The sequence below is a fragment of the Dipodomys merriami genome, unplaced genomic scaffold (genome assembly GCF_024711535.1).
Source record: "Dipodomys merriami isolate MVZ:Mamm:240054 unplaced genomic scaffold, mDipMer1.0.p SCAF_322, whole genome shotgun sequence".
Classification (NCBI taxonomy): Eukaryota; Metazoa; Chordata; class Mammalia; order Rodentia; family Heteromyidae; genus Dipodomys; species Dipodomys merriami.
The window spans coordinates 842252-866474 of NW_027204738.1; the positions used below are offsets into that span (position 1 = coordinate 842252).

At 63.3% G+C, this 24223-nt stretch overlaps 2 protein-coding genes across 4 annotated transcripts; one reads left to right on the forward strand and one right to left on the reverse strand.

Annotated features, from left to right (window-relative positions):
- Window positions 1–3489: 3489 nt before the first annotated feature.
- On the forward strand, window positions 3490–7364 carry LOC138841572 (fibronectin type III domain-containing protein 11). Of its 2 annotated transcripts, none has more exons than XM_070042328.1 (2): window positions 3490–3596; window positions 5852–7364. In XM_070042328.1, exon 2 carries the CDS (start codon window positions 6238–6240, stop codon window positions 7321–7323), a length of 1086 nt encoding a protein of 361 aa, XP_069898429.1. In that variant the 5' UTR covers window positions 3490–3596; window positions 5852–6237; the 3' UTR covers window positions 7324–7364. The 2 variants fall into 2 exon arrangements, with proteins under 2 accessions (XP_069898429.1, XP_069898428.1); XM_070042327.1 differs by having other exon boundaries at window positions 6228–7364.
- Window positions 7365–9636: 2272 nt separating this feature from the next.
- On the reverse strand, window positions 9637–23754 carry LOC138841564 (3'-5' exoribonuclease HELZ2-like). 2 transcript variants are annotated; one of them, XM_070042298.1, is made up of 19 exons: window positions 23558–23754; window positions 21522–22580; window positions 20999–21182; window positions 20818–20925; window positions 19851–20368; window positions 19112–19753; window positions 16596–17379; window positions 16374–16449; window positions 12579–16266; window positions 12381–12493; window positions 12170–12301; window positions 11926–12087; window positions 11705–11852; window positions 11501–11617; window positions 11254–11422; window positions 10756–11109; window positions 10462–10618; window positions 10208–10375; window positions 9637–10130 (listed from the first exon to the last, which is right to left on the reverse strand). In XM_070042298.1, the coding sequence occupies exons 2-19, from the start codon at window positions 22526–22528 to the stop codon at window positions 10006–10008; spliced, it is 8652 nt and encodes a 2883-aa protein (XP_069898399.1). In that variant the 5' UTR covers window positions 22529–22580; window positions 23558–23754; the 3' UTR covers window positions 9637–10005. The 2 variants fall into 2 exon arrangements, with proteins under 2 accessions (XP_069898399.1, XP_069898397.1); XM_070042296.1 differs by having other exon boundaries at window positions 11230–11422.
- Between the last annotated feature and the right edge of the window lie 469 nt (window positions 23755–24223).

The following is a 24223-nucleotide window of genomic DNA, read 5'->3' on the forward strand; positions in this document are numbered from 1 at the left end:
GCCCCGGCCAGCCCAGCCCCCGGCCAGCCCAGCCCCCGGCCAGCCCAGCCCCCGGCCAGCCCAGCCCCCTGCCAGCCCAGCCCCCTGCCAGCCCAGCCCCCTGCCAGCCCAGCCCCCGGCCAGCCCAGCCCCCGGCCAGCCCAGCCCCCGGCCAGCCCAGCCCCCTGCCAGCCCAGCCCCGGCCAGCCCAGCCCCTGGCCAGCCCAGCCCCGGCCAGCCCAGCCCCCGGCCAGCCCAGCCCCCGGCCAGCCCAGCCCCGGCCAGCCCAGCACCCCCCCCCGCCCCCTAGCCCCCCTCCGGCAGCCCAGCGCGGATCCAGCCCAGCCCCCTGGCTAGCCCAGCTCTTGACAGGGCCTGGAACAAGCCTGGGCCGGGGCCTCTCCTAGTCCAGCACCTCCAGCCTCTGAGTGTTTCTTGAGTTGCTCCTCCCCAACAATCTACACCTAATCAAGGCTCGAACTTCATTCAGGTGGTATGGCTGACTGTCAAACCGTGAAACAGGTGTGACAGCTGTCAAGATGAGGGGTCCTTCGTCCCTCCCCCACAGCCCTCAGCCCCCAGCATGGAAGGCCTCTGATCCTCCCCCCAGCCCCCAGTCCCCAGCCCTCAGCGTGGAAGGCCTGTCCCCAGCCCCCAGCATGGAAGGCCTCCGATCCTCCCCCAGCCCCCAGTCCCCAGCCCCCAGCGTGGAAGGCCTCCGATCCTCCCCTAGCTCCCAGCCCCCAGCGTGGAAGGCCTCCGACCCTCCCCCCTCCCCCAGAGCAGCAGCTGGATTTGGCTCTGACAGGGTATGGGCTCCATCCTTCTGGGATCTGCAGCTGAGCCCGGCGCTGAGGTTTAAGCACCTGACTGGCCTGGAGCCCTGTGGGTTTAGGCTTCCTGCTGTGGAGACCTGTCATGTGGGGGGAGGGAGGTCTGGAAAAAATAATTACATCAGCAGATTTGGGGATGGCCCTTACCGTCACACCATCCTCCTTAAGGAGAATTTGCCCTGCCGTATGCAAGTTGGGGTTTTGTACAACCGTCTCCTCAATCCTTCATACCCAAGGGAAACCTCTTCCGGAAGGAAATCTAGCTTCCAGCCCTGGAAGCCTCTTAGGCTTCCTGCGGTACTGACCACTTGGGCTGAGGCATTCTGGACTCTGGAGACATTCCTCCCTCCTCCCAGGCACTCCCTTTCTCTCTGGCCTGGGGATCAGCATGTCCCGCATGCAGCTGGAGCCCAGAAGCAGACCTGGAGATCAGGGCAGAAGAGGAGGGCCCTGGCTGCCTCTGGCCTGGCCCCCACCTTGGTCTTCGGGCCTCATCCACTCGAGGAAATGCTCACAGAGTGATACTTCATCTCCCTGCCACTGTCAGCAAGAACCCCAAGGTAGAAAAAGTTTCCTTTCTCCTACAGGTGAGGAAAAGGTTCTGCCCATACTTTGAGGTCAGAGCAGAGGAACTTGTGCAGGACAGTAGGATCCAGCATGCAAAGAATGTCCACTGTCTGAAAACAGGTCCCCCCCACCCCACCCCAAGGGATCCTCCAGACAGACAGAAGCCTAGAGAGTCCTGGGACCTGGCCAAAGAGTTCCTGGCAAGTTCCTCTTTCCTCAACTACACGTCCCAGCAATTCTGCAGGAAGTACCCCCCACCCCACCTTCAACTCTGCACACACTGTGCCCCTATATGTGGTACCCCATCCTGACTATACCTCTGCACTAATCCTTCACCCCACACCCTGCACAAGCTTGACCCTGGCCTGGGCCCCTTCCCAGCTCCAGTGCAGGACACCTCAGATCCATGCTCCCCACTAGGTCTCTGCCCAGTAGATCCCTTGTCCTGAGCTGCTCCCCTCTTCCCTGTCCGCCTCCCTCCACCCTGCCTCCACCAAGCACGCTGCCCCTTGCCAGCCTGAGACTCACAGGTGCACCGCCCTATTTGCCCACTTCTTTGTCTATCTGGTACGACAGGACCTGCCAGCAAACCTTGATGCTAACCCCCCGACTCTGTCTCCCCTATCAGCTCCCCTGCCCACTGGCCCTAACCACAGAGGCGATTCAGAGTGAGGGGCGAGGCCTTGCAGGAACTGCTTTGGGTGAGATCAGATCAGATGAATTTGTGCCGAGCGGTGTACCTTGATTTCCCTGTCTGTGAGAGCACTAAGCTTGTTGTCACTGTGAAGACAGAAGCCGGGGGACCTGGGCCTCCAGGGAGACAGGCTGAGGCTGGGTGCATGTGTCAGGAGGGAGCAGCTATAGTTTGTGTGGCTGGACTTCTGTCCACCAGGGTGAGCCCAAGAACTCACTGCCCACGGGGGACCTGGTGAGACTGAAAACAAACTCAGCCCTGCCAGGGAGCACGGCCTGCAATGTGGGCATGGCTGGAAGACTCAGGGCAGCGAGCAGAGCCCACACTGCGTGGCTGTGGTCACACAGTGGTTCTGAGCTGGGCTGCCGTGCCAGGTATCCCGAAAAGGCCCCCAAGGCGGGGATCTGCCCACTGCTGTCAGCACCCTGACGTGACCTTGGATGAGGCCTTGGACATGACCTCAGATGACTGGGGTTACAGCTCTGAAAGATGCTCAGTGGGGCACATGGGTAAGGGCACACGATCATTACTCCTTACATGTTTCCGAATCTGGATCTGAAAGCAAAATGTTTAATGGCAAAGTAGATGGGAAATTAGGAACAGAAAGAAGGGGCAGCAGCGGTACTCAGTAGACACTAGGTGGAAAATCAACGGTCCCACTCGTGGGGGGGACGTGGGGGGAACGGGAGGAACTGGGGTCCAACAAGAAAGGCACCCACGACCTGGCTTGGAGCTGTAACCCCTCTGCGCATGATAGACAATTTGCTCCAGGAAAGTTAGAATGAACTTGTGACTTTAAACGAGCATCATTATTCCACAATACTGTGAATTACCGGAAATTAAGTAATCACTTAATCACAATCAAAAAAAAAAAAAAGAACCTTGGGGGAGGGAGGGAGGGAGGGGATGGTAGGGGGAAAACAATGGCGGAGGTAACAATGCTCAAGAGGAAGTGTACTCATTACCTCACTCATGTAACTGTAGCCCTCTGTATAGTAGCTTTACAATAAAAAAAAAGTGGGTGGGGCCGGGCAAGGCTTCCTCCCCGCCCCTGGTGCCCGGGCGCTGGCTCTGCCAGGACCCCACGGTGCCCCCTTCTCAGGCCGGCTCCTGACCTCAGCAGCTGCTGCTGCCAGCTTCACCCAGGCGGAGACCAGGGCGGCGCCCGGCCCTCCACGGAGCCCCTTGGGGCTCTGCCGAGGGGCCCGGAGGGCGCGCGCCGTGCGGGAGGGGGGGAGAAGGGGGGAGGGGGACGGGGGGAGGGCCCCGCGGGGAGACCCGGCTGAGCCTGGAACCCCGCCTCCACCCCCCACCGCCGCCGCCAAGCCAGGGCCCCGATCGCGGCGGGTCCGCGGAGTCCGGCCGGGACCCGCCCCGCCCCTGCGCGCAGCGTCACAATGGCGCGCGGCGCCCCCGGCAACCACTGCCGCGGGGAGGAGGCGAGCGAGGCGGAGGCCAGACAGTGCCGAGGCTCCACTCGGCGGGGGAGGCCGGGCGGCGCAGCCGGCACTTGGAGACGAGGGGTAGGTCGGGGGCTGGCCGGGCCCTGGGGCAAGGGCAAGATGGGGGCCGAGGTGGCCTGTGGGGCAGGGGGCTGGGCACGGGCGCCAGACCCCACGCGGCTCTCCAGCCGTGGGCACGGGGCCCACGCGGCTCTCCAGCCGTGGGCACGGGCGCCAGACCCCACGCGGCTCTCCAGCCGTGGACACGGGCGTCAGACCCCACGCGGCTCTCCAGCCGTGGACACGGGCGTCAGACCCCACGCGGCTCTCCAGCCGTGGGCACGGGGCCCACGCGGCTCTCCAGCCGTGGGCACGGGGCCCACGCGGCTCTCCAGCCGTGGGCACGGGTGTCAGACCCCACGCAGCTCTCCAGCCGTGGACACGGGTGTCAGACCCCACGCGGCTCTCCAGCCGTGGGCACGGGGCCCACGCGGCTCTCCAGCCGTGGGCACAGCCCGCACAGCCAAGGGTCTGTGAAATGCCTCAGGTCATGGTCCCAACTTGCACTCATCCCAGAGCCCCAGAGCCTGTTCTTGGGGAAGCGGGGAGAGGCTGCTCTAGGAAGGTAAAGGTTAACCTCTGAGGACTCAGGCTTACCAGGAGACCCTTACCAGTCTCTCAGCTCTGTTCATCATACATCCAACCTCAGAGTGACAACCACAGCTTCCAAGGGAAGCCACTGGCCTAGCAAAGGGCACTCGAGCCCGGGCAGCAGCCAGTGGCGTGAGGGATCCAGGCCCTTCCCGGGAGCTCCATCTCCAGGGTGCTGACTGACTTCCCCGGAGCTCTGACTCCAGGGTGCTGACTGACTTCCCAGGAGCTCTGACTCTGGGGTGCTGACTGACTTCCCAGGAGCTCCATCTCCAGGGTACTGACTGACTTCCTGGGAGCTCCATCTCCAGGGTACTGACTGACTTCCTGGGAGCTCCATCTCCAGGGTACTGACTTCCTGGGAGCTCCATCTCCAGGGTACTGACTTCCTGGGAGCTCCATCTCCAGGGTACTGACTGACTTCCTGGGAGCTCCATCTCCAGGGTGCTGACTTCCTGGGAGCTCCATCTCCAGGGTACTGACTTCCTGGGAGCTCCATCTCCAGGGTGCTGACTTCCTGGGAGCTCCATCTCCAGGGTGCTGACTTCCTGGGAGCTCCATCTCCAGGGTACTGACTGACTTCCTGGGAGCTCCATCTCCAGGGTACTGACTGACTTCCCAGGAGCTCTGACTCCAGGGTGCTGACTTCTCAGGAGCTCCATCTCCAGGGTGCTGACTGACTTCCCGGGAGCTCCATCTCCAGGGTGCTGACTTCCTGGGAGCTCCATCTCCAGGGTACTGACTGACTTCCCGGGAGCTCCATCTCCAGGGTGCTGACTTCCCGGGAGCTCCATCTCCAGGGTACTGACTGACTTCTCAGGAGCTCCATCTCCAGGGTGCTGACTGACTTCTCAGGAGCTCCATCTCCAGGGTACTGACTGACTTCTCAGGAGCTCCATCTCCAGGATGCTGACTGACTTCCCGGGAGCTCCGACTCCAAGGTCAGCCTTGTGGCACATCAACTCCACAGAGTTCAAACTCTGGAACCTCAGATAGAGAGGCACCATCTAGGAGGCTGAGACAGGAAGACCCCTTGAACCCAAGGCTAGAGGCCAGCCTGGGAAACAAAGTGAGACCCCATCTAAAAAATAAATAACTGGGCATGAATGGCTCACACCTATAATCCTGGCTACCTGAGAGGCTGAGATCTGAGGGTCACTGGCGCCAGCCTGGGCAGGATAGTTTGTGAGACTCGTATCTCTAGTTAACCACCAAAAAACCAGAAGTAGAAGTGTGGCTCAAGTGGCAGAGTGCTAGTCTTTAGCAAAAAAAAGCTCAGGGACAGTGCCTAGGCTCTGAGTTCAAGCCCCAGAACTGGCACACACACACACAACCAACAAATACCTCCAGAGATGGAGCACCTGTCTAGCAAGCATGAATCCCTGAGTTGAAAAAGGGATCATATCGGTCAATTCCACTAACACGTGGAATTACAATCCTTTTGTACAGCTACTTGAAGCTAATAAAAATATAATTTTAAAACAAAAGCAAAACACCCACCACTAACCTTGGAAGCAGACAGAGCTGGCAAACGTCTCTGTGGGGAGCGAGGTGAGGTAGATCTTCCTTCTGCAAGGACTCTTCCTGGAGTCAGCGCAGCCAGGGAGGAGGCCCTGCACACCCCGGGGGCTGCTGTGATGGGGGTTCCTCTGCCTTTGACTAGCCTTTGTCTTCTGCTCTGCCAGTGCCGTGAGGTATGGAGGGTGTTCTGGGAGACGCAGTAGGTGCCTGTGCTGTCCAGGTCACCCTGAGCCCTCTTCGAAGCCCTAAGGACGCTTTCCTCCACCCGGTGTCAGGCCAGGCTCACACCAGGCCTTAGAGCTCCTCAGTGGCCGGAGTTTCTGCTCATACCACTCTGGCCCCAAGCCCTCCTCCTCTACCTCACCCTGTTTATCACTGGAGAGGACAGCTTCACCTCCCCTCTGCGTTCGCTTTGTCCAGCCGTTGAACCCGTCTGTTCTGGCCCCTGAGAAGCTGCTTCCCAGGGGGAGGGCAGAAGAGGGTGAGTGTTGGGGGTCAGCCTAACAATCCAAGCTTATGCTCAGCCCTCCGCCCCCCCAGCTCCTAGACAATGAGCTTCCAGGTGACAGGCCTGGGCCTGGACAAGATGAAGCTGGACTGTCCGCAGTCCTTCCTGGACATGGAGGAGGCAGAGGAGGTGGAGGAGCAGCAGCTACTGGAGCCAGAAGCATGGAGGACCTACATGGCACGGCGCAATGTGCTGCGCGAGTTCCTGACCACAGACCTGAGCCCCCACCTGCTCAAGCGCCACCATGCCCGCATGCAGCTGCTCAAGAAGTGTTCCTACTACATTGAGATCCTCCCCAAGCACCTGGCCCTGGGCGACCAGAACCCGCTGCTGCTGCCCAGCGCCATGGTCCAGCTCATCGACCCCTGGAAGTTTCAGCGCATGAAGAAGGTGGGCACGGCACAGACCAAGATCCAGCTCCTCCTGCTGGGGCACCTGCTGGAGCAGCTGGACCGGGGTCATGCGGAGCTGGATGCGCTGCTCGAGTCGCCTGACCCACGGCCCTTCCTGGCCGGCTGGGGGCTGGTGGAACAGCAGTTGGCAGACTTGTCTGCGGTCATGGACAACTTCCTGGCCATGATGGTGCCCGGACGCCTGCATATCAAGCACCGCCTGGTGTCCGACATCGGGGCCACCAAGATCCCGCACATCCGGCTCATGCTGAGCACCAAGATGCCCGTCATGTTTGACCGGAAGGAGTCAGTGGCCCATCAGGATTGGGTCAGCCTGCGCTGGTTTGTCACCGTCCAGCCAGCAGCACCGGAGCAGTTTGAGCTGCGCTTCAAGCTGCTGGAGCCACGGACACAGCAGGAGTGCGCGCAGTGTGGCCTGGTCCCCATCGCCGCCTGCACCTTCGACGTCCACAACCTGCTGCCCAACCGCACCTATAAGTTCACCATCAAGAGGGCGGAGAGCTACACGCTGGTGTACGAGCCCTGGAGAGACAGCCTCACTCTGCAGACCTTGCCCGGGCCTCGCAGGGCCCCGCCCAGTCATGGCCTCGCCCTGCAGACCTCTCCGGAGTCCCGAGGGGCCACGCCCAGTCACAGTCTCGCCCTGCCATCCTCGCCGGGCCCCCCCGGGGCTGGGCACACCCAGCCGCCCCTGACTGCACCCTCCGAGAGATGAGTTCTAGTATTTATCCACTAATAAAGAGGAGTATACACACAGAGTCACACACCCCGATTTAGGTTTTAAGGCAGCAGCATGTGTGTTTTCCTGACAGCCCAGCATCTCACAGACCCCAGACCCCAGCTCCTGACACCCTTCCACAGGGCCCTGCTGGGCCTTCCAGACCGCAGGCCACGGGAGGAGGAAGTGGCCGCCCCTGGCAGCAGTGATGAGCTGCCCCCAGGGGACCCAGCCCCTCCCCCCCACCACAACAGGCTCTGCTCCCTCACTGCCTCCCTCCCCCCCCCCCCCCCCCCGCAGCTGGGGCTCCCTGACTCCACACTGCTCGGCGATCAAGGCCCGCCGTGCTGCCATGCCTGGCGTCCTTAGAGCCAGAGTGCCTGAGGCCTAAGTGACATTTGATTTTAAAATAAAAAAAAAAGTGTTATTTTCTCCCCCAAGAAAAGCTGAAGTTCATCGGCACCCTAGGTGGGTGAGGGTCTTGGTAAGGGGGCCCGTGCCATAGCTTGGGAGGTGTGCTGGCCCCCTCCACTGGCCCTCCATCAGCTGCTGTGTGTCCCCACACCAGTGCCCTGGTCCCTTGTGCTGCCTGCAGAGCCCTCAGTGTGGCCCGTGACCCCAGCCCCGCCCGCAGCGCGCCATGCACAGTCTTGTGATCCGGGAGGTGGGGACGTGTATGCCGTGCTGTGGGTGTGGCACAGGAGGGCCGGTGCAGGAAGTGCAGAGGGCACCCTGGCTTTGCAGGCCCAGCGTGTTCCCATGAGCCCACCGTGGTCTGCGATGACCACGTCTGGGAGGGACAGGAGTCGCCGCCCCCTGGCGGAGGGGTGGTGTGACAGACCCAGGAGCCCTGGGCATGGGTTTGGTGGAGGCAGGGCTCCCTTCTAGGGTCCTCCGGCCCCCAGAGCAGGGTGCTTCCTGCAGGGCACCCAGGATGTCACGCTTTGGCTGTGTGTGTGTGTGTGTGTGTGTGTGTGTGTGGCTTGTCTCTGAACGCGCCACAAGACAGCGCTGTCCCACGCGTTCAAGGTGGAGGCGCGTGGTCTGGAGGGGGAAGGCAGGGGTGCACGGGATGAAAGCTGGGAACCGGCGTGCCCGGCAGGCCCAGCTTGTGCCCAACCTGCCGGCCCAGGAAGGCCACCTCCCAGGGGCAGAGCCATTCCTAGGCGACCCTTGGTCCTGGAGCGAGGGTCGCACCCAGCACCCAGCACCCAGCCTGCCAGCACCAACCCTCACCCACCACCATGCACCATGCTTCCCAACAGAATCTCTCAAGCTCCAACCCTGCCTGGCACCCGTCCACCTCTGCTTCCCGTTTCAAGGCCCCATGCTGCGGGAGCCCTCTCACCCAGGCTGAGTACCTGCTATCTCAGAACTCGCCCTGGGGCCTCTTCTCACTGCGGTGTCTCTGCAACCTCTTCCCCCTGGCCTGGGACAGAGGGAGTGTGGCTGGCCATCCTGTCCCTGTCAGCTGGTGCTCACCCAGGCCAGGAGATGCCCCACGCATTAGCCACAGGCTCCAGCCTAAGTTGACCGAGGAGGGGCTGTAGAGCCCAGAGGTCTGGGGAGAGATGGGACTTGGCAGGATGCCGGCACGAAGAGTGAAGAGGTTGGACCTACTCCCCAGGATGCCCCAGGGCCATGCGGCCCGAGGCTGCGGGCTGGTCCTCCGTCCTCCAGCCGGGTGCAGGGCTACCTGGTGTGGCTTGTCCTTGCCTGCTTCCTGCGATGTGGCACAGACACTACTGGGCTGCACAGTCCACGCCTTTGCTCATCAGACGGGATGCCCTGGTCCTCCCAGGTCTAGGGCTCGCCAGCCTCCTGGCTTCAAGCAAGATGAAAGCCAGCCTTTCTGCCCTTAGCCTAATAAAATCAGTGTTCAGTCATATAATGCTGAGTCTGAGAAGATGTACAAAAATCGGAAAGTAGATTCTGATTGTAAAAAGCCCAGCCAGACATCTTCACAAAGTGGACCTGGTAGGGCAACTGAGGGCCATCTCTGCTTCCTCCCCTCACCCCTTCCTCCTCTTCCCCTGGCAGAGACAGAAGCCGTCCCAGACCTCAGGGCTCGCTGCGCCCACTCAACCCTTCAGAGAAGGTTCTGCACCCCGGACCCGGCAAGCACAGCTGTAGTGAAAGGAGATGCCTGGGCAGTCCCCTGCCCTCAAAGCTGCTCAGGCCCTGGGCAGTGGAGGCTGGCCAGGCTGGTGTGGACATCTGGTGTACCTGCCCCTCCCCCAGCGGGTGACCCTGAAGGGCACATGGACTGGAGGAGAGGGCTTTCTTCTCCAGGGAAGCCATCTACTGGCATCTCGGTAAATGACTGCTGGCTTTTAATTTAGAAAGTAAGGCACATGTGTGGCTCCCAGGGCAATTACACGTGGATCTGAAGGTCAGAGGCCACGGGCCCCCCCTTGCTGCCTGGGATACCCAGTAATGGCAGAAGTGTCCTCTGCTGATCTGGACTCTGTGTGGCCAGTCTTCCCTGTGCCAGCAGGAAGCAGTTGTCCCAGTTCCTCCAAGGTAAGCACGGCAGGTTGGATGGGGCCAGCCCGCACAAGGCTGTCACTGACCATGACCATGGCTGGGGACTGGGCCTCACCCAGGCAGCTAGAGGGCCAGCCGACAGCATGCCGAGTGCCCAGCCCACAGTGGAGGGCCCCCACGAGCCGGAGCTCTTCAAGAACACACAGCTGACCTTCTCCGGACCCGAACCTGCTTGGCAGGCACGAGGCTATTCTGGGCCTTGTAGAATTCCAGGAGCCGGCACCAGAGCGGGCAGCAGCGCAGCAAGATGTGGTCTCCTGTGGGGAGAGTTGGGCAGTTGCCAGCTCTACCCTGAGTCTGCCCTTGGTTTACCCTCCAGAGCCCTAGCCCTTACCAATCAGGCACAGCCCCTCTTGAGCCCGAGTGAGGGCTACATTCACTTGATTGGGGTCCACGACAAAGCCCAGAAACTTCCTGAGCCAGCTCTTGGTCGGCCGCCCGTCCACGTCACTCCGGGGACAGGTGCGGACGGTGCTCACCAACACGTAGCGCCACTCGCTCCCTGGGGGATTGAGCAGTGCGGTTTGCCGGGCCCACTGCGCCCACCTCCCCAGCCCACTGGGGAGGGGCCCCCGGTGCCAGACTCACCCTGGCTCTTGGTGATGGAAGACACGGTCACTCCACTGACCCCCTCTTTCTTGAGGGCCTGGCCGATCATCGCAGCCTGTGCGTTGTAGGGAGTAAGGATGGCGATGTCCTTGGGGTCCACTGTCCGGTCCAAGGTTAGCTGCTTGGTGATGCGGACCTGAGGGGGAGGGACCCTAGTGCGTCTTCTGCCCTGGGCAAAAGAGCCACACTTGATCCCTGAAACCAGCTCCCTCCAGGAAGTTCTCCTTCCTTCCTGCTCTGGAAGCCGCCCACCTCCCACCAGGAAACACTCACCACCTCTGCCACCTCGTCTGGGTTGGCCCTGGAGTTCTCACTCCCTTCATCCGTGGACACCATCAGCACCTGCTCACGGCCCTGCAGGTGGCCAAAGATGATGGCGCAGCTCTCCCTGCCTGCGTGGCCAAGGAGGCTGGGTGGCCGCCGCAGGCTGGGACAGGTCTTCAGCCTCTGCCCGTAGAACTCCTCGGAGGGGAAGGCGCAGATGTCCCTGTGCATGCGGTACTGCGTGTCCAGCATAAAGGCGTCCCTGTGATACCGCTCGAAGAGGGACCGGTCCATCCCCAGGTTCCGCAGCTGCTCGCCCTTGACCACGGGCCGGAGCTGCTGATGGTCCCCAAGTAAAACCACCTGGAGGCACAGGCAGCCCTGCGTCTGACACCTCCAGACCCGAGGGCCGTGTCCAGCCCCCAGCCGGCCACGGCCCTCACCTGGCATGCCCGCCGTGCCCGCCCACCGGCCACCCCTCACCTTCTCGGCCTTCGAGAAGCGTACCAGAGGGATGAGCGTCTCTGGCTCGGTGGCCATGCCGGCCTCGTCGATGAGGATCTGCCGCACATGCAGGTCCTGCAGGCTGGCTGTCGCTGCGCAGCAACACGTGCACAGGATGACCGAGTGCTGGTCCAGCTCAAACTTCCGGGCCTTGGTCAGGGTCTTCCGGTACCTGGGCAGGGCACCGCCCGTCACCCTGACCCGCCCCTCCCACCGGCAGGCAGCCCCACAGCCCAGTCCTGGCACTTACAAGGCTAGGTCCTCCTTAGAGAAGACTTCCCCTTGCTGCACACGGGCGTCAAATGCCCTGACCTCCTGTGCCCACGGGTTGGAGGGCTGTCGGATCCGGTGGTGCAGGGTGATGCTCCTAAGAGGAGAGAACTCGGGAGCTGCTGCGGGATGTGGGGCCGCCCGCAGGGGGCCCGCGCCTCCACCCAGCACACGCAGGCCGCACCTGAGCTTCTGGTTGGGCCTCCCCTCCTGAGAGGTCTTGCTGAGCGGGCCTCTGCCACCCACACCTGGCACCGGGAAGTCAACAGCCTCGTACTGCTCGCCGTACACACGCAGCGGCCTCAGCTCTTTCCTCTTACTCAGGAGCAGTCCTGGAGGTGCCATTCATCAGGGGCCACCTCCCGGTGCCCGGGGCCCCGGCAGCCCATGTGCCCCTCTACACACCTGCTAGGACGTCCACCGACTTGTTGGAAGGACCGCAGTACATGATGCACGGCGCCCCCTGTGGCCCCTCGCCCTCGGGGCCGCCGCGGGGCCGTGTCTGCTCTTGGTTTGATTTGTGGAACCAGAATATGATGTGGAGGCCCACCACTGTCTTCCCTGTTCCTGTGTACAGAAAGAAGGGTGAGGCCAGCCCCCGCTCCTGTGCCCCCGCCGGGGCAGCCCCGGGCCCCTGAGCCAGGCCTACCCGGAGGGCCCTGGATGACGGTGAACGGCCTCTGCAGAGCCCTCCTGACGGCCGTGTTCTGGCTGAGGTTCAGCTTGTGGCCTCCCCCGGGGATGTCATAGGCCAACCGCTCCAGGAACCTGCTGGCCATCGCTGGACACAGGAGTGGGGAACGCTGAGTGCCCGCAGCGAGGGGAAGAGGGAAGGGAGGGTGGGCGGGACCCGCCCTTACCATGGGGCTTCCGGCCAGGCCAGAGGCAGGCCTGAGGGATGGGCTTGCCGAGGGCAATGCTGGTGACCAGCGGGGACGCATTCTTTAGCCGACGCACAGCTTCTTCCTTGCGGCTAGGGGTGAGGAGAACACAGAAAATCAACAGCCATAGGGGGGTCGGGCAGTCACCCCATGTCTCAGGCCACGGAAGCCACTCACAGGTCCGGAAGTGGTTTGGATAACACCTCAACAGTGAACTGGGTGCTGGGTCTCTGCACCTCCTCTGGAATCTTCTCCATGGCCATGTGGTGGATGAAGAAGTGCACTCGCCCGGGGGCCTCCTGTCCGTCCTCAGAGTCCTCCTGGCTCCAGTCGTGGGCCAGCCCGTGAGCCACCCAGGTGTAGGTGTCAGGGTCAATGCTCAGGCGGGGGCTGAGGCTGCTGGGCGCAGAGGGTGGGCAGGGAGGAGCCGGGAGCCCCTCCAGCCGGATGCAGAGGTAGCTGCAGCCAAAGTTAGTGTCGATGCCGTTCTCCCGGAGGAAGGCAGGGTCAAGGCTGAAGGCACCTTGCAGCTGCCCCGGCGGGGCCCTCTTTCTATCCCAGGAAATGTGCATGTCCTGCAGGGTGATGGAGTCACCGTCTGTGACCGCGTTGATGGCAGAGTCCAGGGAGCAGATCGGCCCCCATACCTGGGAGTACTCATCTGCACTGCAGTACTGGTCCTGAGAGGCCCGGTGTGGGTGGCCAGAGAAGCAGTCCCCAGGCCTCTCCGTGTGCTCCAAGCAGAGGCTGAAGCCAGGTGCTACCCTCCACAGCTGCAGGGTCGGTGCCAGGAAGCCCCGCTGCAGCCTGGCACCCAGCTGCACCTGCAGAGTGTCCCCACTGCCCAGCTCACGAGTCACCTCAGTGACGTTGCCACAGTGGCTGTGGCTCACCCGCCCCGTCTCGTGCGGCCAGGTCTTTGCGGCACCCTGGTCCTGGACCAGGGCGGCCAGCTCGGGCCACTGCTGCTGCTCCACCAGCAGCAGCAGCTGCCGCCACAGCGTGGTATCGATGGCCTGGGTATGTGGGTCCCACAAGGGCCCAGGCTTTAAAGGGGGCGGTTTGGGTGTCTGCACTGAGTACACACGGAGCCGCCACACCAGCCGCAGGCCGGGCCTGCCCGCCAGACTGTAGGGATGCTCGGCCAGCTGCAGGGAGCGGTAGCTGACGGGGTAGAGGTCAGGCAGGGCGTCCGGGTTGGCAGGGAAGAGCAGCTTGAAGCAGCGGGCCCCTGGCTCCACATCCACCACAAAGCCCAGCTTGTCTCGAGGCTGGGCCTGGAGCTGGGTAGCCAGGTACAGACTGCAGGCCCGGCGCTGGTAGCTCTGGGCGCAAGCATACTGGCGGCTGAAGTCCTGGCAGAGCCTGTCGATATCCCTGGTGGAGTACGTGGAGCCCCCACAGTCCAGCGCCCGCAGAATCAGCCGCTGCAGTACCAAATCCAGGTACCTGCGGATGGGCGAAGTGGCCCAGGTGTACCATTCCACCTGCAGCGAGTAGTGGCCTGCCGGCTGCTGCCGGCCCCGGCCGGAACGGCAGAACACGGAGCGTCCCAGGGCCTTCCGGAAGTCCAGGCTGGCACAAGCCAGCGACGGGTGCATGTCGTCCGTGGCAATGAGGTCGACCATCTGGCCGTAGTCCTGGCTGTGTGCGGCTAGCTGGATGTTTTTCCAGAGAGAGGTCAAGAGGTGCAGCCGTGCGGCGGGGCTGCCACAGGGGCGCAGGTGGTGGCGGAGGTGCAGGGACAGGGGCACCAACTCTCTGTGCTTCTCGCCCACGGCGTCCAGCTGGTGGCTGCTGGGTGTGGGCTGCCACCGCAGCGGCGTGACGGCGCCCGTGCGCTCGTGGTCCACCAGGAATTTGGCCACCAGGCTGTTAAACTGGATCATATACTCTTGGACCATAACGTGGGCCGCGCGGAAGCCCAGCTCACTGTCCTCATCCGGCCGCTCATAGTGACAGGCGGCCTGCAGCCGCTGCCGGCGCAGCGCTCGGGAGAAGTAGCAGGCTGCCACCACACAGGCCCCCACGGAGTCCAGGCAGGCTGGCAGCTCTAGGCCAGCCCCTCGGTGCCCCTTGATCAGCATTTCGGCCTCCTCATAGGACAGCTGGCAGTCAGAGCGGACGATGGAGGGTGCGAAGCGCAGGCGCTGGAGCTGGCCGCTGCCCTTCTCCATGGTGAGGAAGAGGGAGATGGCGAGGCGGTCCCGGCCTGGCAGGAGGCTCAGCGCATCCTGGCAGAGGCTGGCTGGCAGCATGAGCATGGGCTCCCGGTCAGGGGCGTAGAACACAGAGCCCTGCCGGCGCGCTTCCACATCCAGCGCTCCGTCCCTGGGCAGCAAGCTGGCCACGTCGGCGATGTGCACAGCCACCTCGCACCCAGCGCCCAGGTCCCGGACACTGAGGGCGTCGTCCAGGTTGCAGGCGCCCGTGGGGTCCACGGTGAAGGTGAGGAAGGGGCGGCAGTCCTCTCTGTGGCCCGTGGCCGTTCCGAGCTCAGAGTGGTATTTCTGCAGAGCCTTGGACACCGAGGTGGCATCCGGTGAGGGGGCCTTCAGACCGTGCTCCAGGTCAAGGGCTCGGAGGCCGTGTTCCCAGGTGCTGGCCTCGGGCAGCACCTCGAGGACGATGCCCAGCGGGTAGTAGAAACGCTCCCGCCACAGGACGATGTGCACCCAGAAGAGCCGGGCGCGCCAGGCGTTGGCCGCCAGGCTCTCATGCCTCACCCGCTGCACCCGACCCTGGAAGAGGCGGTGGATGGGGACCTGCCTCCGGTCCTTCAGCTCGGCCACGAAGATCTTCGGGACGGAACCGTTGATGGGGATCATGATGCGGGGGTCCCACTCGTCCATCCGACACAAGAAGGCCAGCTCGCGCCTCCTCCTTTTCAGCACCCCTACCACACGGCCCTGCAGCCGCCCCGGGACGCTCCTGTCGCCCGCCACGGGGCCCAGCACCTGCACCAGCACCTCGTCCCCCGTGAAGGCCATGCCGCAGTTCAGGCGGCCCCTGACCTGGAGTGGGCTGGGGCCGCCGTCGTCGAGGGGGATGGCGGACGCCCGCTCAAAGGTCTCCTGCAGGAAGGTGCAGCGGCGGTACAGCTCGGGCTCTGTGCGCAGCAGCTTCCACAGAGTGGCCGGAGGCAGGTTGGTGTACTGCTGGGCCTGCTGCGGGGACGCGGGCCTGGCCATGGTGTCCAGCAGCCCGTCCTCTCCCACGGTGACCATCACCTGCCGGCTCTCATCCAGAAGCTCCTTCAGGATGGCATCGTCCGCGTTGAGCTCCCAGTCCAAGGGCCAGAAGTCAGACTCCAGGTCCTCAGAACACTGTCCTTCCAGGGCAGTTTCTGGGGCTGCTGGGCCTCGTGGGGCCACGCTCTCACCCGCGGCAGCCCCCACAGGTGTCCCCTCCTTCGGTGCCGGACCCACCCGTCTCCCTGCCACGGCCTCTGCCTCAGACGCAAGCCCCGGCAGGACCTTTGCCACAGCTGCCCTGTGCTCCGGGGAAGGGCCCCCCGCTCTCTCCACCAGGACACCGTCCCTGACCACTCCAGCCCAAGACCTCTCTGTGGTCCACTGTTGCCTCTGGGCCACGCCCTGCTCAATCTGCCCCAGTGAAAGCCCCTCAGGGCAGACACTACGGTGTTCTATGCACTCTCGGATAAAGCTCTTCCAGAGCTTGCTACAGGCCCCAAAAGAACAGAGGGCCACGGCATCGCCCACGGCCACCAGCTGGGACTGGGCACGGGTCATGACTGTGTTCAGCACACGGGCGTCCGTGAAGAACTCCAAGGTCGGCGCCCCAGGGCTGAGCAGGCTGTGGCAGTTGTGGACGGTGCTCAGCACCACTACCCGGAACTCCCGCCCTGCAGGAGACGCGGGTCAGGCAGGTGACCAAGCTCTCCACCCCCAGCCCTGCCCCACCAATGCCAGACTGGGGGCCGGGCGTGTTCCCCGCCCACCGCTTACCCACCTGGCAGGATCTCAAAGTTGCCCACAGACACCTCTCCCAGGTTCCTTCTCCTCAGCTCCTGCCTCAAGGCGCTGACCTGATGGAAGCCACAAGACGCAGGGTGTCGAGTGCCTGCTGCACCTCAGCCCAGATGCCCATGACCCCAGCACGGTCCTGTGGTGCGGCTCAGGGGTGGACACAGGAGCCCCGGCCCCCAGAGGGCGGCCGGGCAGCCGGGCTCACCTGGGCCCCGTGAGAGACGGCACAGATGCACCTCTGCTCGCGGCGGCCCCAGCAGGCCGGCCACGTATTGTAGGCCTCTTGCACCTTCTCCACCACCTGGATGACCTCGGCCGCGTTGAGCCACGAGGTCATGGACAGGTCCCGTTCGGGGCTGCCCGCGACGTGGCAGAACATGAGCGGGTAGTGCCGGGGGTGGCACGGGACCTTGCCACTGGCTTGGATAGGGTTGCCCTTGGCCACGTAGAAGTGGCGCGAGACAAAGCTGATGATGGCTGCCGTGGAGCGGTAGTTTTCATGGAAGATGATGCGGCTTTGCCGGGCGAGGTCATGCGCCCCCTGCTGGTAGTGCAGGAAGAGGCGGTACAGGAGGGTGTGCACGGCCGCCTTGGTCCTGGCCACACTGAAAAGCCGGGGTGTGACCTGCATGTGGTCCCCTGCCAGGACCACCCGGGTACGGGGCGAGGCGTAGGCCAACGGGATGAGGGCCTCACACTCCAGCATCTGTGCGGCCTCGTCGATGAGGATATGGGAGAAGAAGCCCACGGGCACCCGGAGCTCCCGGGCCTGGGAGCTGGTGGTGACCACCAGGCGGTGCTGGGCCAGCTCCGCCCCCGTGGGCGGACGGAAGGCCCGGCAGTCCGGGGTCAGACAGCAGTACTGCAGCGTGGCAGGGTCGGTCTGGTTTGGTGGGCGGTCTGTGTACATCACGCGCAGTGGAGCCGCCTCCGGGTGGCCGGCACTGGCAAAGCCGTGGAAGTATTCCCGAATGTAGATGTCGGCCGCACTGGGAAGAATGGGCGCGTGAGAGAAGAATGAGGGGTGCGCTGCCCGCTCCGCACTGGGGGGAGGGGAGACGAGGGGTGTGCGGTGCTCTCTCCTCACTGGGGGGAGGGGTGTGCGGTGCTCTCTCTTCACTGGGGGGAGGGGTGTGCGGTGCTCTCTCCTCACTGGAGGGGAGGGGTGTGCGGTGCTCTCTCCTCACTGGAGGGGAGGGGTGTGCGGTGCTCTCTCCTCACTGGAGGGGAGGGGTGTGCGCTGCCCGCTCCGCACGGGGGGGAGGGGTGTGCGGTGCTCTCTCCTCACTGGGGGGAGGGGTGTGCGGTGCTCTCTCTTCACTGGGGGGAGGGGTGTGCGGTGCTCTCTCCTCACTGGAGGGGAGGGGTGTGCGGTGCTCTCTCTTCACTGGGGGGAGGGGTGTGCAGTGCTCTCTCCTCACTGGGGGGAGGGGTGTGCGGTGCTCTCTCCTCACTGGGGGGAGGGGTGTGCGGTGCTCTCTCCTCACTGGGGGGAGGGGTGTGCGGTGCTCTCTCCTCACTGGGGGGAGGGGTGTGCGGTGCTCTCTCCTCACTGGGGGGAGGGGTGTGCGGTGCTCTCTCCTCACTGGGGGGAGGGGTGTGCGGTGCTCTCTCCTCACTGGAGGGAGGGGTGTGCGGTGCTCTCTCCTCACTGGGGGGAGGGGTGTGCGGTGCTCTCTCCTCACTGGAGGGGGAGATGAGGGGTATGCGCAGGTTCTTTGGGGCTTTGAAACATTCACTGTGTGACCAGCTCTGCTTGCGGGGAGCAGACAGCGGTCCTACCCAGGAGCTTTCTCAGGGGATACAGAGCAAAGATGCAGATCAGAGAAGAACTGGATCCCACAGAGGAGTGCTGGCGAGGGCACCGGGCCTGAGTGTCAGGGAGGGATTGAAGGAAGAGCTGGTGTTTGAGCTGAGGCAGAGAGAAGGAGACAGTCTCTGGCCATGGCTCAAGGCAGCCCGACATGGCCAGGACTGAGTGCCCAACCAGAGCGTGGCTCCAGGGCTGTAACAACGGGTAGCAAGCGCCGGAGCCCAACTCTTAGCAGCAAAGAGGGCCGAGCAGTCAGGGGGGCTGCAAGCATCTTCCAGACAGGCCACAGTCTTGGTTCCCAGGACCCTCAGACCAGCCTGGAAATCGGTCAGGCACCCTCCCGCCCTGGCTCCAGGCCGGGGACTTGGTGCCTGTTGTAATATGTGGCGTTATGGAACTAAGAAACCCACATGGACCAAAGGGGAACTTTTCAACGGAGAAATCTGTTTCTGTAAATAAATAAATAAGGGGAAGGCGGCTGGGAAGGTAGAGCACTTGCTTCACATGCATGAAGTCCTGGGTTCAATGCCTCAGCACCACATAAACAGAAAAAGCCACAAGTGGCCCTGTGGCTCAAGTGGTAGAGCACTAGCCTTGAGCTGAAGAGCTAAGGGACAGCGCCCAGGTCCAGAGTTTGAGCCCCATGCCAACAAAAACAAACAAACAAAATAAAGAGCCTCGACCACAAGAAACACACATGGCTATCCACAACTGCTCCCAGTGAAGCACTCACAGTTCCTCAGGCAAGTAACAGACCTGTCACTCACTGGTTGGGCAACTAGGTCATCAGCAGGGCACCCAGGGAGTAGAAGGGCAGGTGCCGGGGCAGGACACCATCGGGAACGGAGGGGCAGACGCCGGGGCAGTGCTCTGAGCTCACCTGTCGGTGTGAGTCCACACAAGCTCACCTGTTGGTGTGAGTGCAGATGAGCACCTTGGCGTGGGGCTGCCGGATGACCTCCAGGGCCGCCATGGCCAGAGTGTAGGTCTTGCCAGTGCCAAAGGGGCCGTAGATGAGCAGTGGTGGGGTGGGCTTCAGGCTCTCGGGGCAGCTGCCTGCAATGAGTCCCATGGCTAGCTTCTGCTTGCGGTTGCCGCGCAATGCAGGCGGAATAGGGCAGGGGCGCGGCAGGACACAGGCCGGCAGGTCAGGCACCACCAGCCGCTCCTCGGGCAGGGCGTCCACTGCCTGGTGCCAGAGCCGGAAGGTCAGAGGGTCGATCTGGAACTGCACCTCCAGGGTGGGGCTGGTCTCCGGCCGCAGGCCCAGGGCCACGCAGCAGCGGCGGGGCAGGAGCAGCCACAGCGCCTGCTCCGAGCTGGCCCGGGTTTCTAGCCGCACCTCAAAAACTGTGTTGTTGGGTGCAGGCACAGGAGCCACTAGAGCTGTGCTGACCGCCCGGGCCAGGAGGAAGCCCTGGTCTGAGTCTGGCACCAGTGAGGAGGGGATGGGGACTTCCGCGTAAAGAGCCCCAGGCGGAGCGAAGAGCATGCCGACGGCCGGCGTCTGCAGCGCAGTCTTGAGGGACACCTGGCCTCTCAAGGTCAACCTGGTGGGAAGATCTGTGTTCGTTCTCCAGGCCACCAGCTCAGGCCTGGCTCCAAATCCACACGGGCCCCCTGTCCCCACCCCGCTGCCCGACTCACTTGGCCACCAGCTGCTGCTGGGCGGCCTCCTCCTTGTGAAGGAAGTGGTGCATCATCTGCCGGTAATTGGTGCATGTGATGGGACTCAAGGCCAGATCCTGGAGGCTGGACTCCAGGGCCAGGGCAGGCGCCTTGTACTTGGCCATCAGGGCTACTTGCTCGTCCGTCCGCTCCACACTACGCACGATGCAACGGTTGCCTGTGTGCCAGCGTTCTACCTCCTCAGGACGGCCAGGCTCTGGCCTTGCACGGAGCCCTCGACTGGGGGTCGGGCCCAGCCGCAGCCCCAGCTTCCGAAGCAGCACGGGCCGGCGGCCAAAGTCGAAGGCTACCCACTGCTCGAAGGAGCCGAAGGAGGAGGCCTGCACACACACCCCCACCTGGAATTCTGCCGGGGAGCTGGGCACACGAAAACGTTCGCCCAGTGCATAGAGCTGGCCTGGAGAGAGACGGGGGGCAACCAGGGAAAACTCTGCCCCAGGCTCCTGCTTGAGTAAAGCCACATGCAACAGAGGGTCCTGCAGGAGAAGAAGGTGTGAGGCGGCTCCCAGACACTGGCTCACGCTGGGTCCAGGACAATGCCCAACCCTTCCCACCCTGGAAGAGAGGCAGCCTAAGCTGCTTCCTGGGTAGGGGACCCTCAGGTGGTTCAACTTCTCTGGGCCCTAGTTTCCTGCTATGTAAAATCCCGAGAAGACAAAAGAGGCTCTGAAGGTGGCAGGTGGCCCTGGGCACCAGCCTTGCTTACTCGCTAGGTGCCAGGCACTGGGAGATCTTTTTCACTCCATAGAATGACCACACGGGTGCCAGCGTAACAGTAACCCTGATTACAGGTGAGAACACTGTGGGTCACACAGACCGATGCAGCGATGGCATCAGCTCTAGACACTGGGTTCTGCATGTTTACCCAGCTAGGAGCTTGGGCTGCTCACAAAGCTCAAGACCTCAGGGCTTCTTAAACCCTCACCGCAGAGTGGATGGCAAATGTCCATCTGTGCTGGGCCTTCTTCTCCTGGGCCTGATGTAGCAGGGGCTGGTTACAGGTGATGGACACTCCAGGGATGCTCTCCGACAGCTACACAAAGAAACCTGGCCCTCAGCAGCAAGGCCGTGGCCCCCACCCCACCCCTTGCCCGGCCCCCACTTACCACCAGGACCTCACTGCTGCTGTGCTGGTACTCGGCGAGCAGCCGGGCCCGGTAGGGAACTAGCCCGTCCTGCCAGGCCGCCTGTTCTCGAAGCTCCGTGGTCTGTGCCCGCTGGATCCACTCCTGCAGCTCCTGTGCTGAGTGTGCTTTGACACAGATGTCGCCATACTCACAGAGGTCAGGCCTGGGGCGGGGAGGTTAGCAGGACCACGCTGGGGTGCAGCCATGGGGGCAAGGGGGGGGGTAGAGACTGGGCTCCTGGACTGTGTGGGAACAGCAGCACATTCTAGGCTGGGGGTAGGACCGGATTTGTGGTCTTCTCCCACCTCCCAGGATAAGGCCCAGCACGGGTACTGCCCACAAGTTCTCCTCACCCCCGGCCTCCGAGGCCACTGTAGTGTCAGCTAATAGGTAGGGGAAGAGCAGGTGGCAGGGAGGCCCCAGACCTGGTGAACTTCCAGGTCCTAGTGCGGGTGTTGGGATACGCCTCCCTCCCCCTGGAATCCCACCCGGCTGTCCTTACCTCGGACACAGCTCAAACTTGGAGAGCCCAATGGGTGGGGCGCGGTGCTCCCAGGGCAGGGCCTGGTCTAAGGAGACCATCTGCGCATGCTCCAAGGAGGAGCAATGGTTCTCAAAAGCCTCCTGAGAGCGGCAGGTGACCAGGCAGGCACGGCAGTAGAGCTGGACGGTGGCAGGTTGGTTGTGGGTGGCCGTGGGCTTGTCCTCCCCGGGGGTGGAGGGCCTGAGTAGGTCACCCCGCAGGAGCCCGCCGAGCCGCTCAGCTTCCCACACCGCCATCTCCACCGCGCTGTGCGCATACTGGCAGCGAGATGCTCCGTGGCGGCAGGGCCACCCTCGACCCACAAACATGCAGTAGTCGAGTGGCTGGCGGTTTGGAGGCCGCGGCCGCACTTCCAGGAACTGCCGCTTGCGGCCCTCCTCGTTCACATGGATGAAGAGGCTGGGGCAGGTTCCGTGCTCGGGACACCGCCCCCGGGAGTCCACGGGGCACAGGGCGGGCGGGCAGCGCCTGAAGCAGTAGGCACAGAGCAGCTGGAAGCAGCCACCAAACTCCGCCCGGATGATGTCGGCAGGCCCACCCTGGGCCCGGGAGCCCTGCACAGCGGCCTTCAGCCACAGGCGGGGGAGGCTGTGTCTGCACTCAAAGGTCCAGACCAGTGCTTCCTCGGGGCTGCGGGCGAAGGTGCACTGGTTCCAGTGGCGCCGGCAGCCCCGTCCAGGGCTGTAGTAGCGGCAGACCTGGTAACGCAGGGGTCTGGGGAAGCTGGGCCGGCGGCCCACGTGGCGCCAGATCTTACTCTTGGCCGCTCCCTTGCAGCGGGCCAGCAGCACCTCAGCGGGACACTGGTGCTCCACCGTGCGCAGGACGTAGGTGCTCTCGTTGAGGCGCTGGGTGCAGCGGGAGCAGCCCAGGCAGAGGTCCACCTGAGCATAAAGCCCAGCCAAGGATGGCCCCTGGGTGGCCGGAGGGTTGGCAGAATACAGGTTGCACCCTGGGGATGCCATCTCCAATGTCGGCCAGGCGCTGCACAGAGCTGCGTCATCCGTCTCCCGGCAGCTAGGTGACAGATGCATTAGTCTCCTGGGCAGCTGGTCTCCAGGGCCATGGAGGGACAATGGGACAGGACCAGCACCCAGCTCCCCAAGGGACCCACATATCCTTCACCAGGCAGATGACAGAGAATTTTGCCCAATTTGGCCTGTTGAGGACACAGGTCCCCCTGACCTGAGCCAGGCAAAGTCTGTCCCTTCTGCAAGGTCTCTAAGCCCTGCCCAGAGGGAGCCATTTTCCAGCTAATGGGAAAGAGGACCCTTGAAGACCACAGAAGCCCCAGCTAGTGCCTCTGGGGCCGGTGCAGTCTGGGCCCATGCATGTACTAGTTTCCCGGTCACTCTATAGACTGAGCACCGCCCCCCCCACTGCCCTCCTCCCCCCCCGCCCCCCCCCCCCGCTGCCCCCATGCAGTCCACCTGGACGAAGCAGCCAGAGACTGGCAGAAGTCTGGCCTACCAAGGTAGGACAGTTGATACCGGTGCTCCCCCAGGGATACCAGGGTATCCCTGGTTTTGGCGGGCATCACCCCAGCTGGGATGGAAGAGGAACAGCTCCCTCCAAACACAGGGGCTGGGGCTAAAAGGGATTATCTTTTGCTCCACCAATGGGATGGAGCCCGGGACCTCGGTGCTGGCCACTGGGGCACATCCCGTGCTCTGCAGGCAACTCTCTCCTTTTTTTGGGGGGGGGGGGTGGGTCCTGTCGTGGGGCCTGAACTCTGGCCTGGGCGCTGTCCCTCAGCTCTTCAGCTCAAGGCTAGCGCTCTACCACTTGAGCCACAGCTCCACTTCTGGCTTTTTTCCTTTTTGCTTATGTGGTGCTGAGGAATCGAACCCAGGGCCTCATGCATGCAAGGCAAGCGCTCTACCACTCAGCCACCTTCCCAGCCCTGTCTGCAGGCAACTCTCAAGGGGAAGCTGGGGAACACAGACGTCGTTTTAAAGAGAAGCATGGGGCAGCAGTGGAGTCTGAGAGCCTACCTGCACTCCAGACCTCTGGAGACCTCTGGATCCACAGAACTGGGACCTCACAGCCAGGCAGTCAGAAAGGCAGGAGAAGAGGGCTGTGCTGCTGTCCAGGAAACCCTCAGTCCCATCTGTGAAAGAGGAAGGGCTCCCCACTTCCTGGGCCGTCCCCCCTTTCCCCAGCCACCCCAATTCACCCTGTGCTCAGGAAGGGCAGCACCAGCTCTGAGCCTCCTTCACTTTCGATTCTGCCCCTGGGGCGACTCAGACTTCTGACGCCCAATCACGGAAATTACCTCACTGCCCCCTGCCCCGCCCCCCGCCCCGCCTTCAAGTGATAGCCCCCCCCCCCAGCCTGGCCAGCTCCTACCACCCTGCAGGGCAAAGACTGCCCCTGGGGTCAGCCCCGCAGGACTCTGACTGGCCCTTCCCCCACCCCCAGCTACACACAAACACGCAGACCTCAGGTGCGGGGGAGGGGAGGGTGGGACCAGTGACTCCCGGAGCCCTAGAAAGCTTGCTGTGCTGTGGGCTGCGGTCCAGCGTGTGGTGCCCGGGGGAGGCCAGTGACGGAGTGTGTTGGGGAGGCTCTCCTCGTAGAGGCTCCAGTGATATCCTCCAATCCCTTAAGACGCAGACAGATTTTGGTACTGTGCCAGAACCCAGAGCACGAAAACTTCC

Excerpts from the sequence above, each read along its gene's own strand:
- LOC138841564 (XM_070042296.1), bottom strand. The coding sequence starts at position 22,528 with ATGGCATCCCCAGGGTGCAACCTGTATTCTGCCAACCCTCCGGCCACC. Across the intron at positions 12,302-12,380 it reads GCCTGGCCGGAAGCCCCATG|CGATGGCCAGCAGGTTCCTG; the intron begins GTAAGGGCGGGT and ends TCCTGTGTCCAG. Across the intron at positions 10,376-10,461 it reads TTCCATCACCAAGAGCCAGG|GGAGCGAGTGGCGCTACGTG; the intron begins GTGAGTCTGGCA and ends TCAATCCCCCAG.
- LOC138841572 (XM_070042328.1), top strand. The coding sequence starts at position 6,238 with ATGAGCTTCCAGGTGACAGGCCTGGGCCTGGACAAGATGAAGCTGGAC.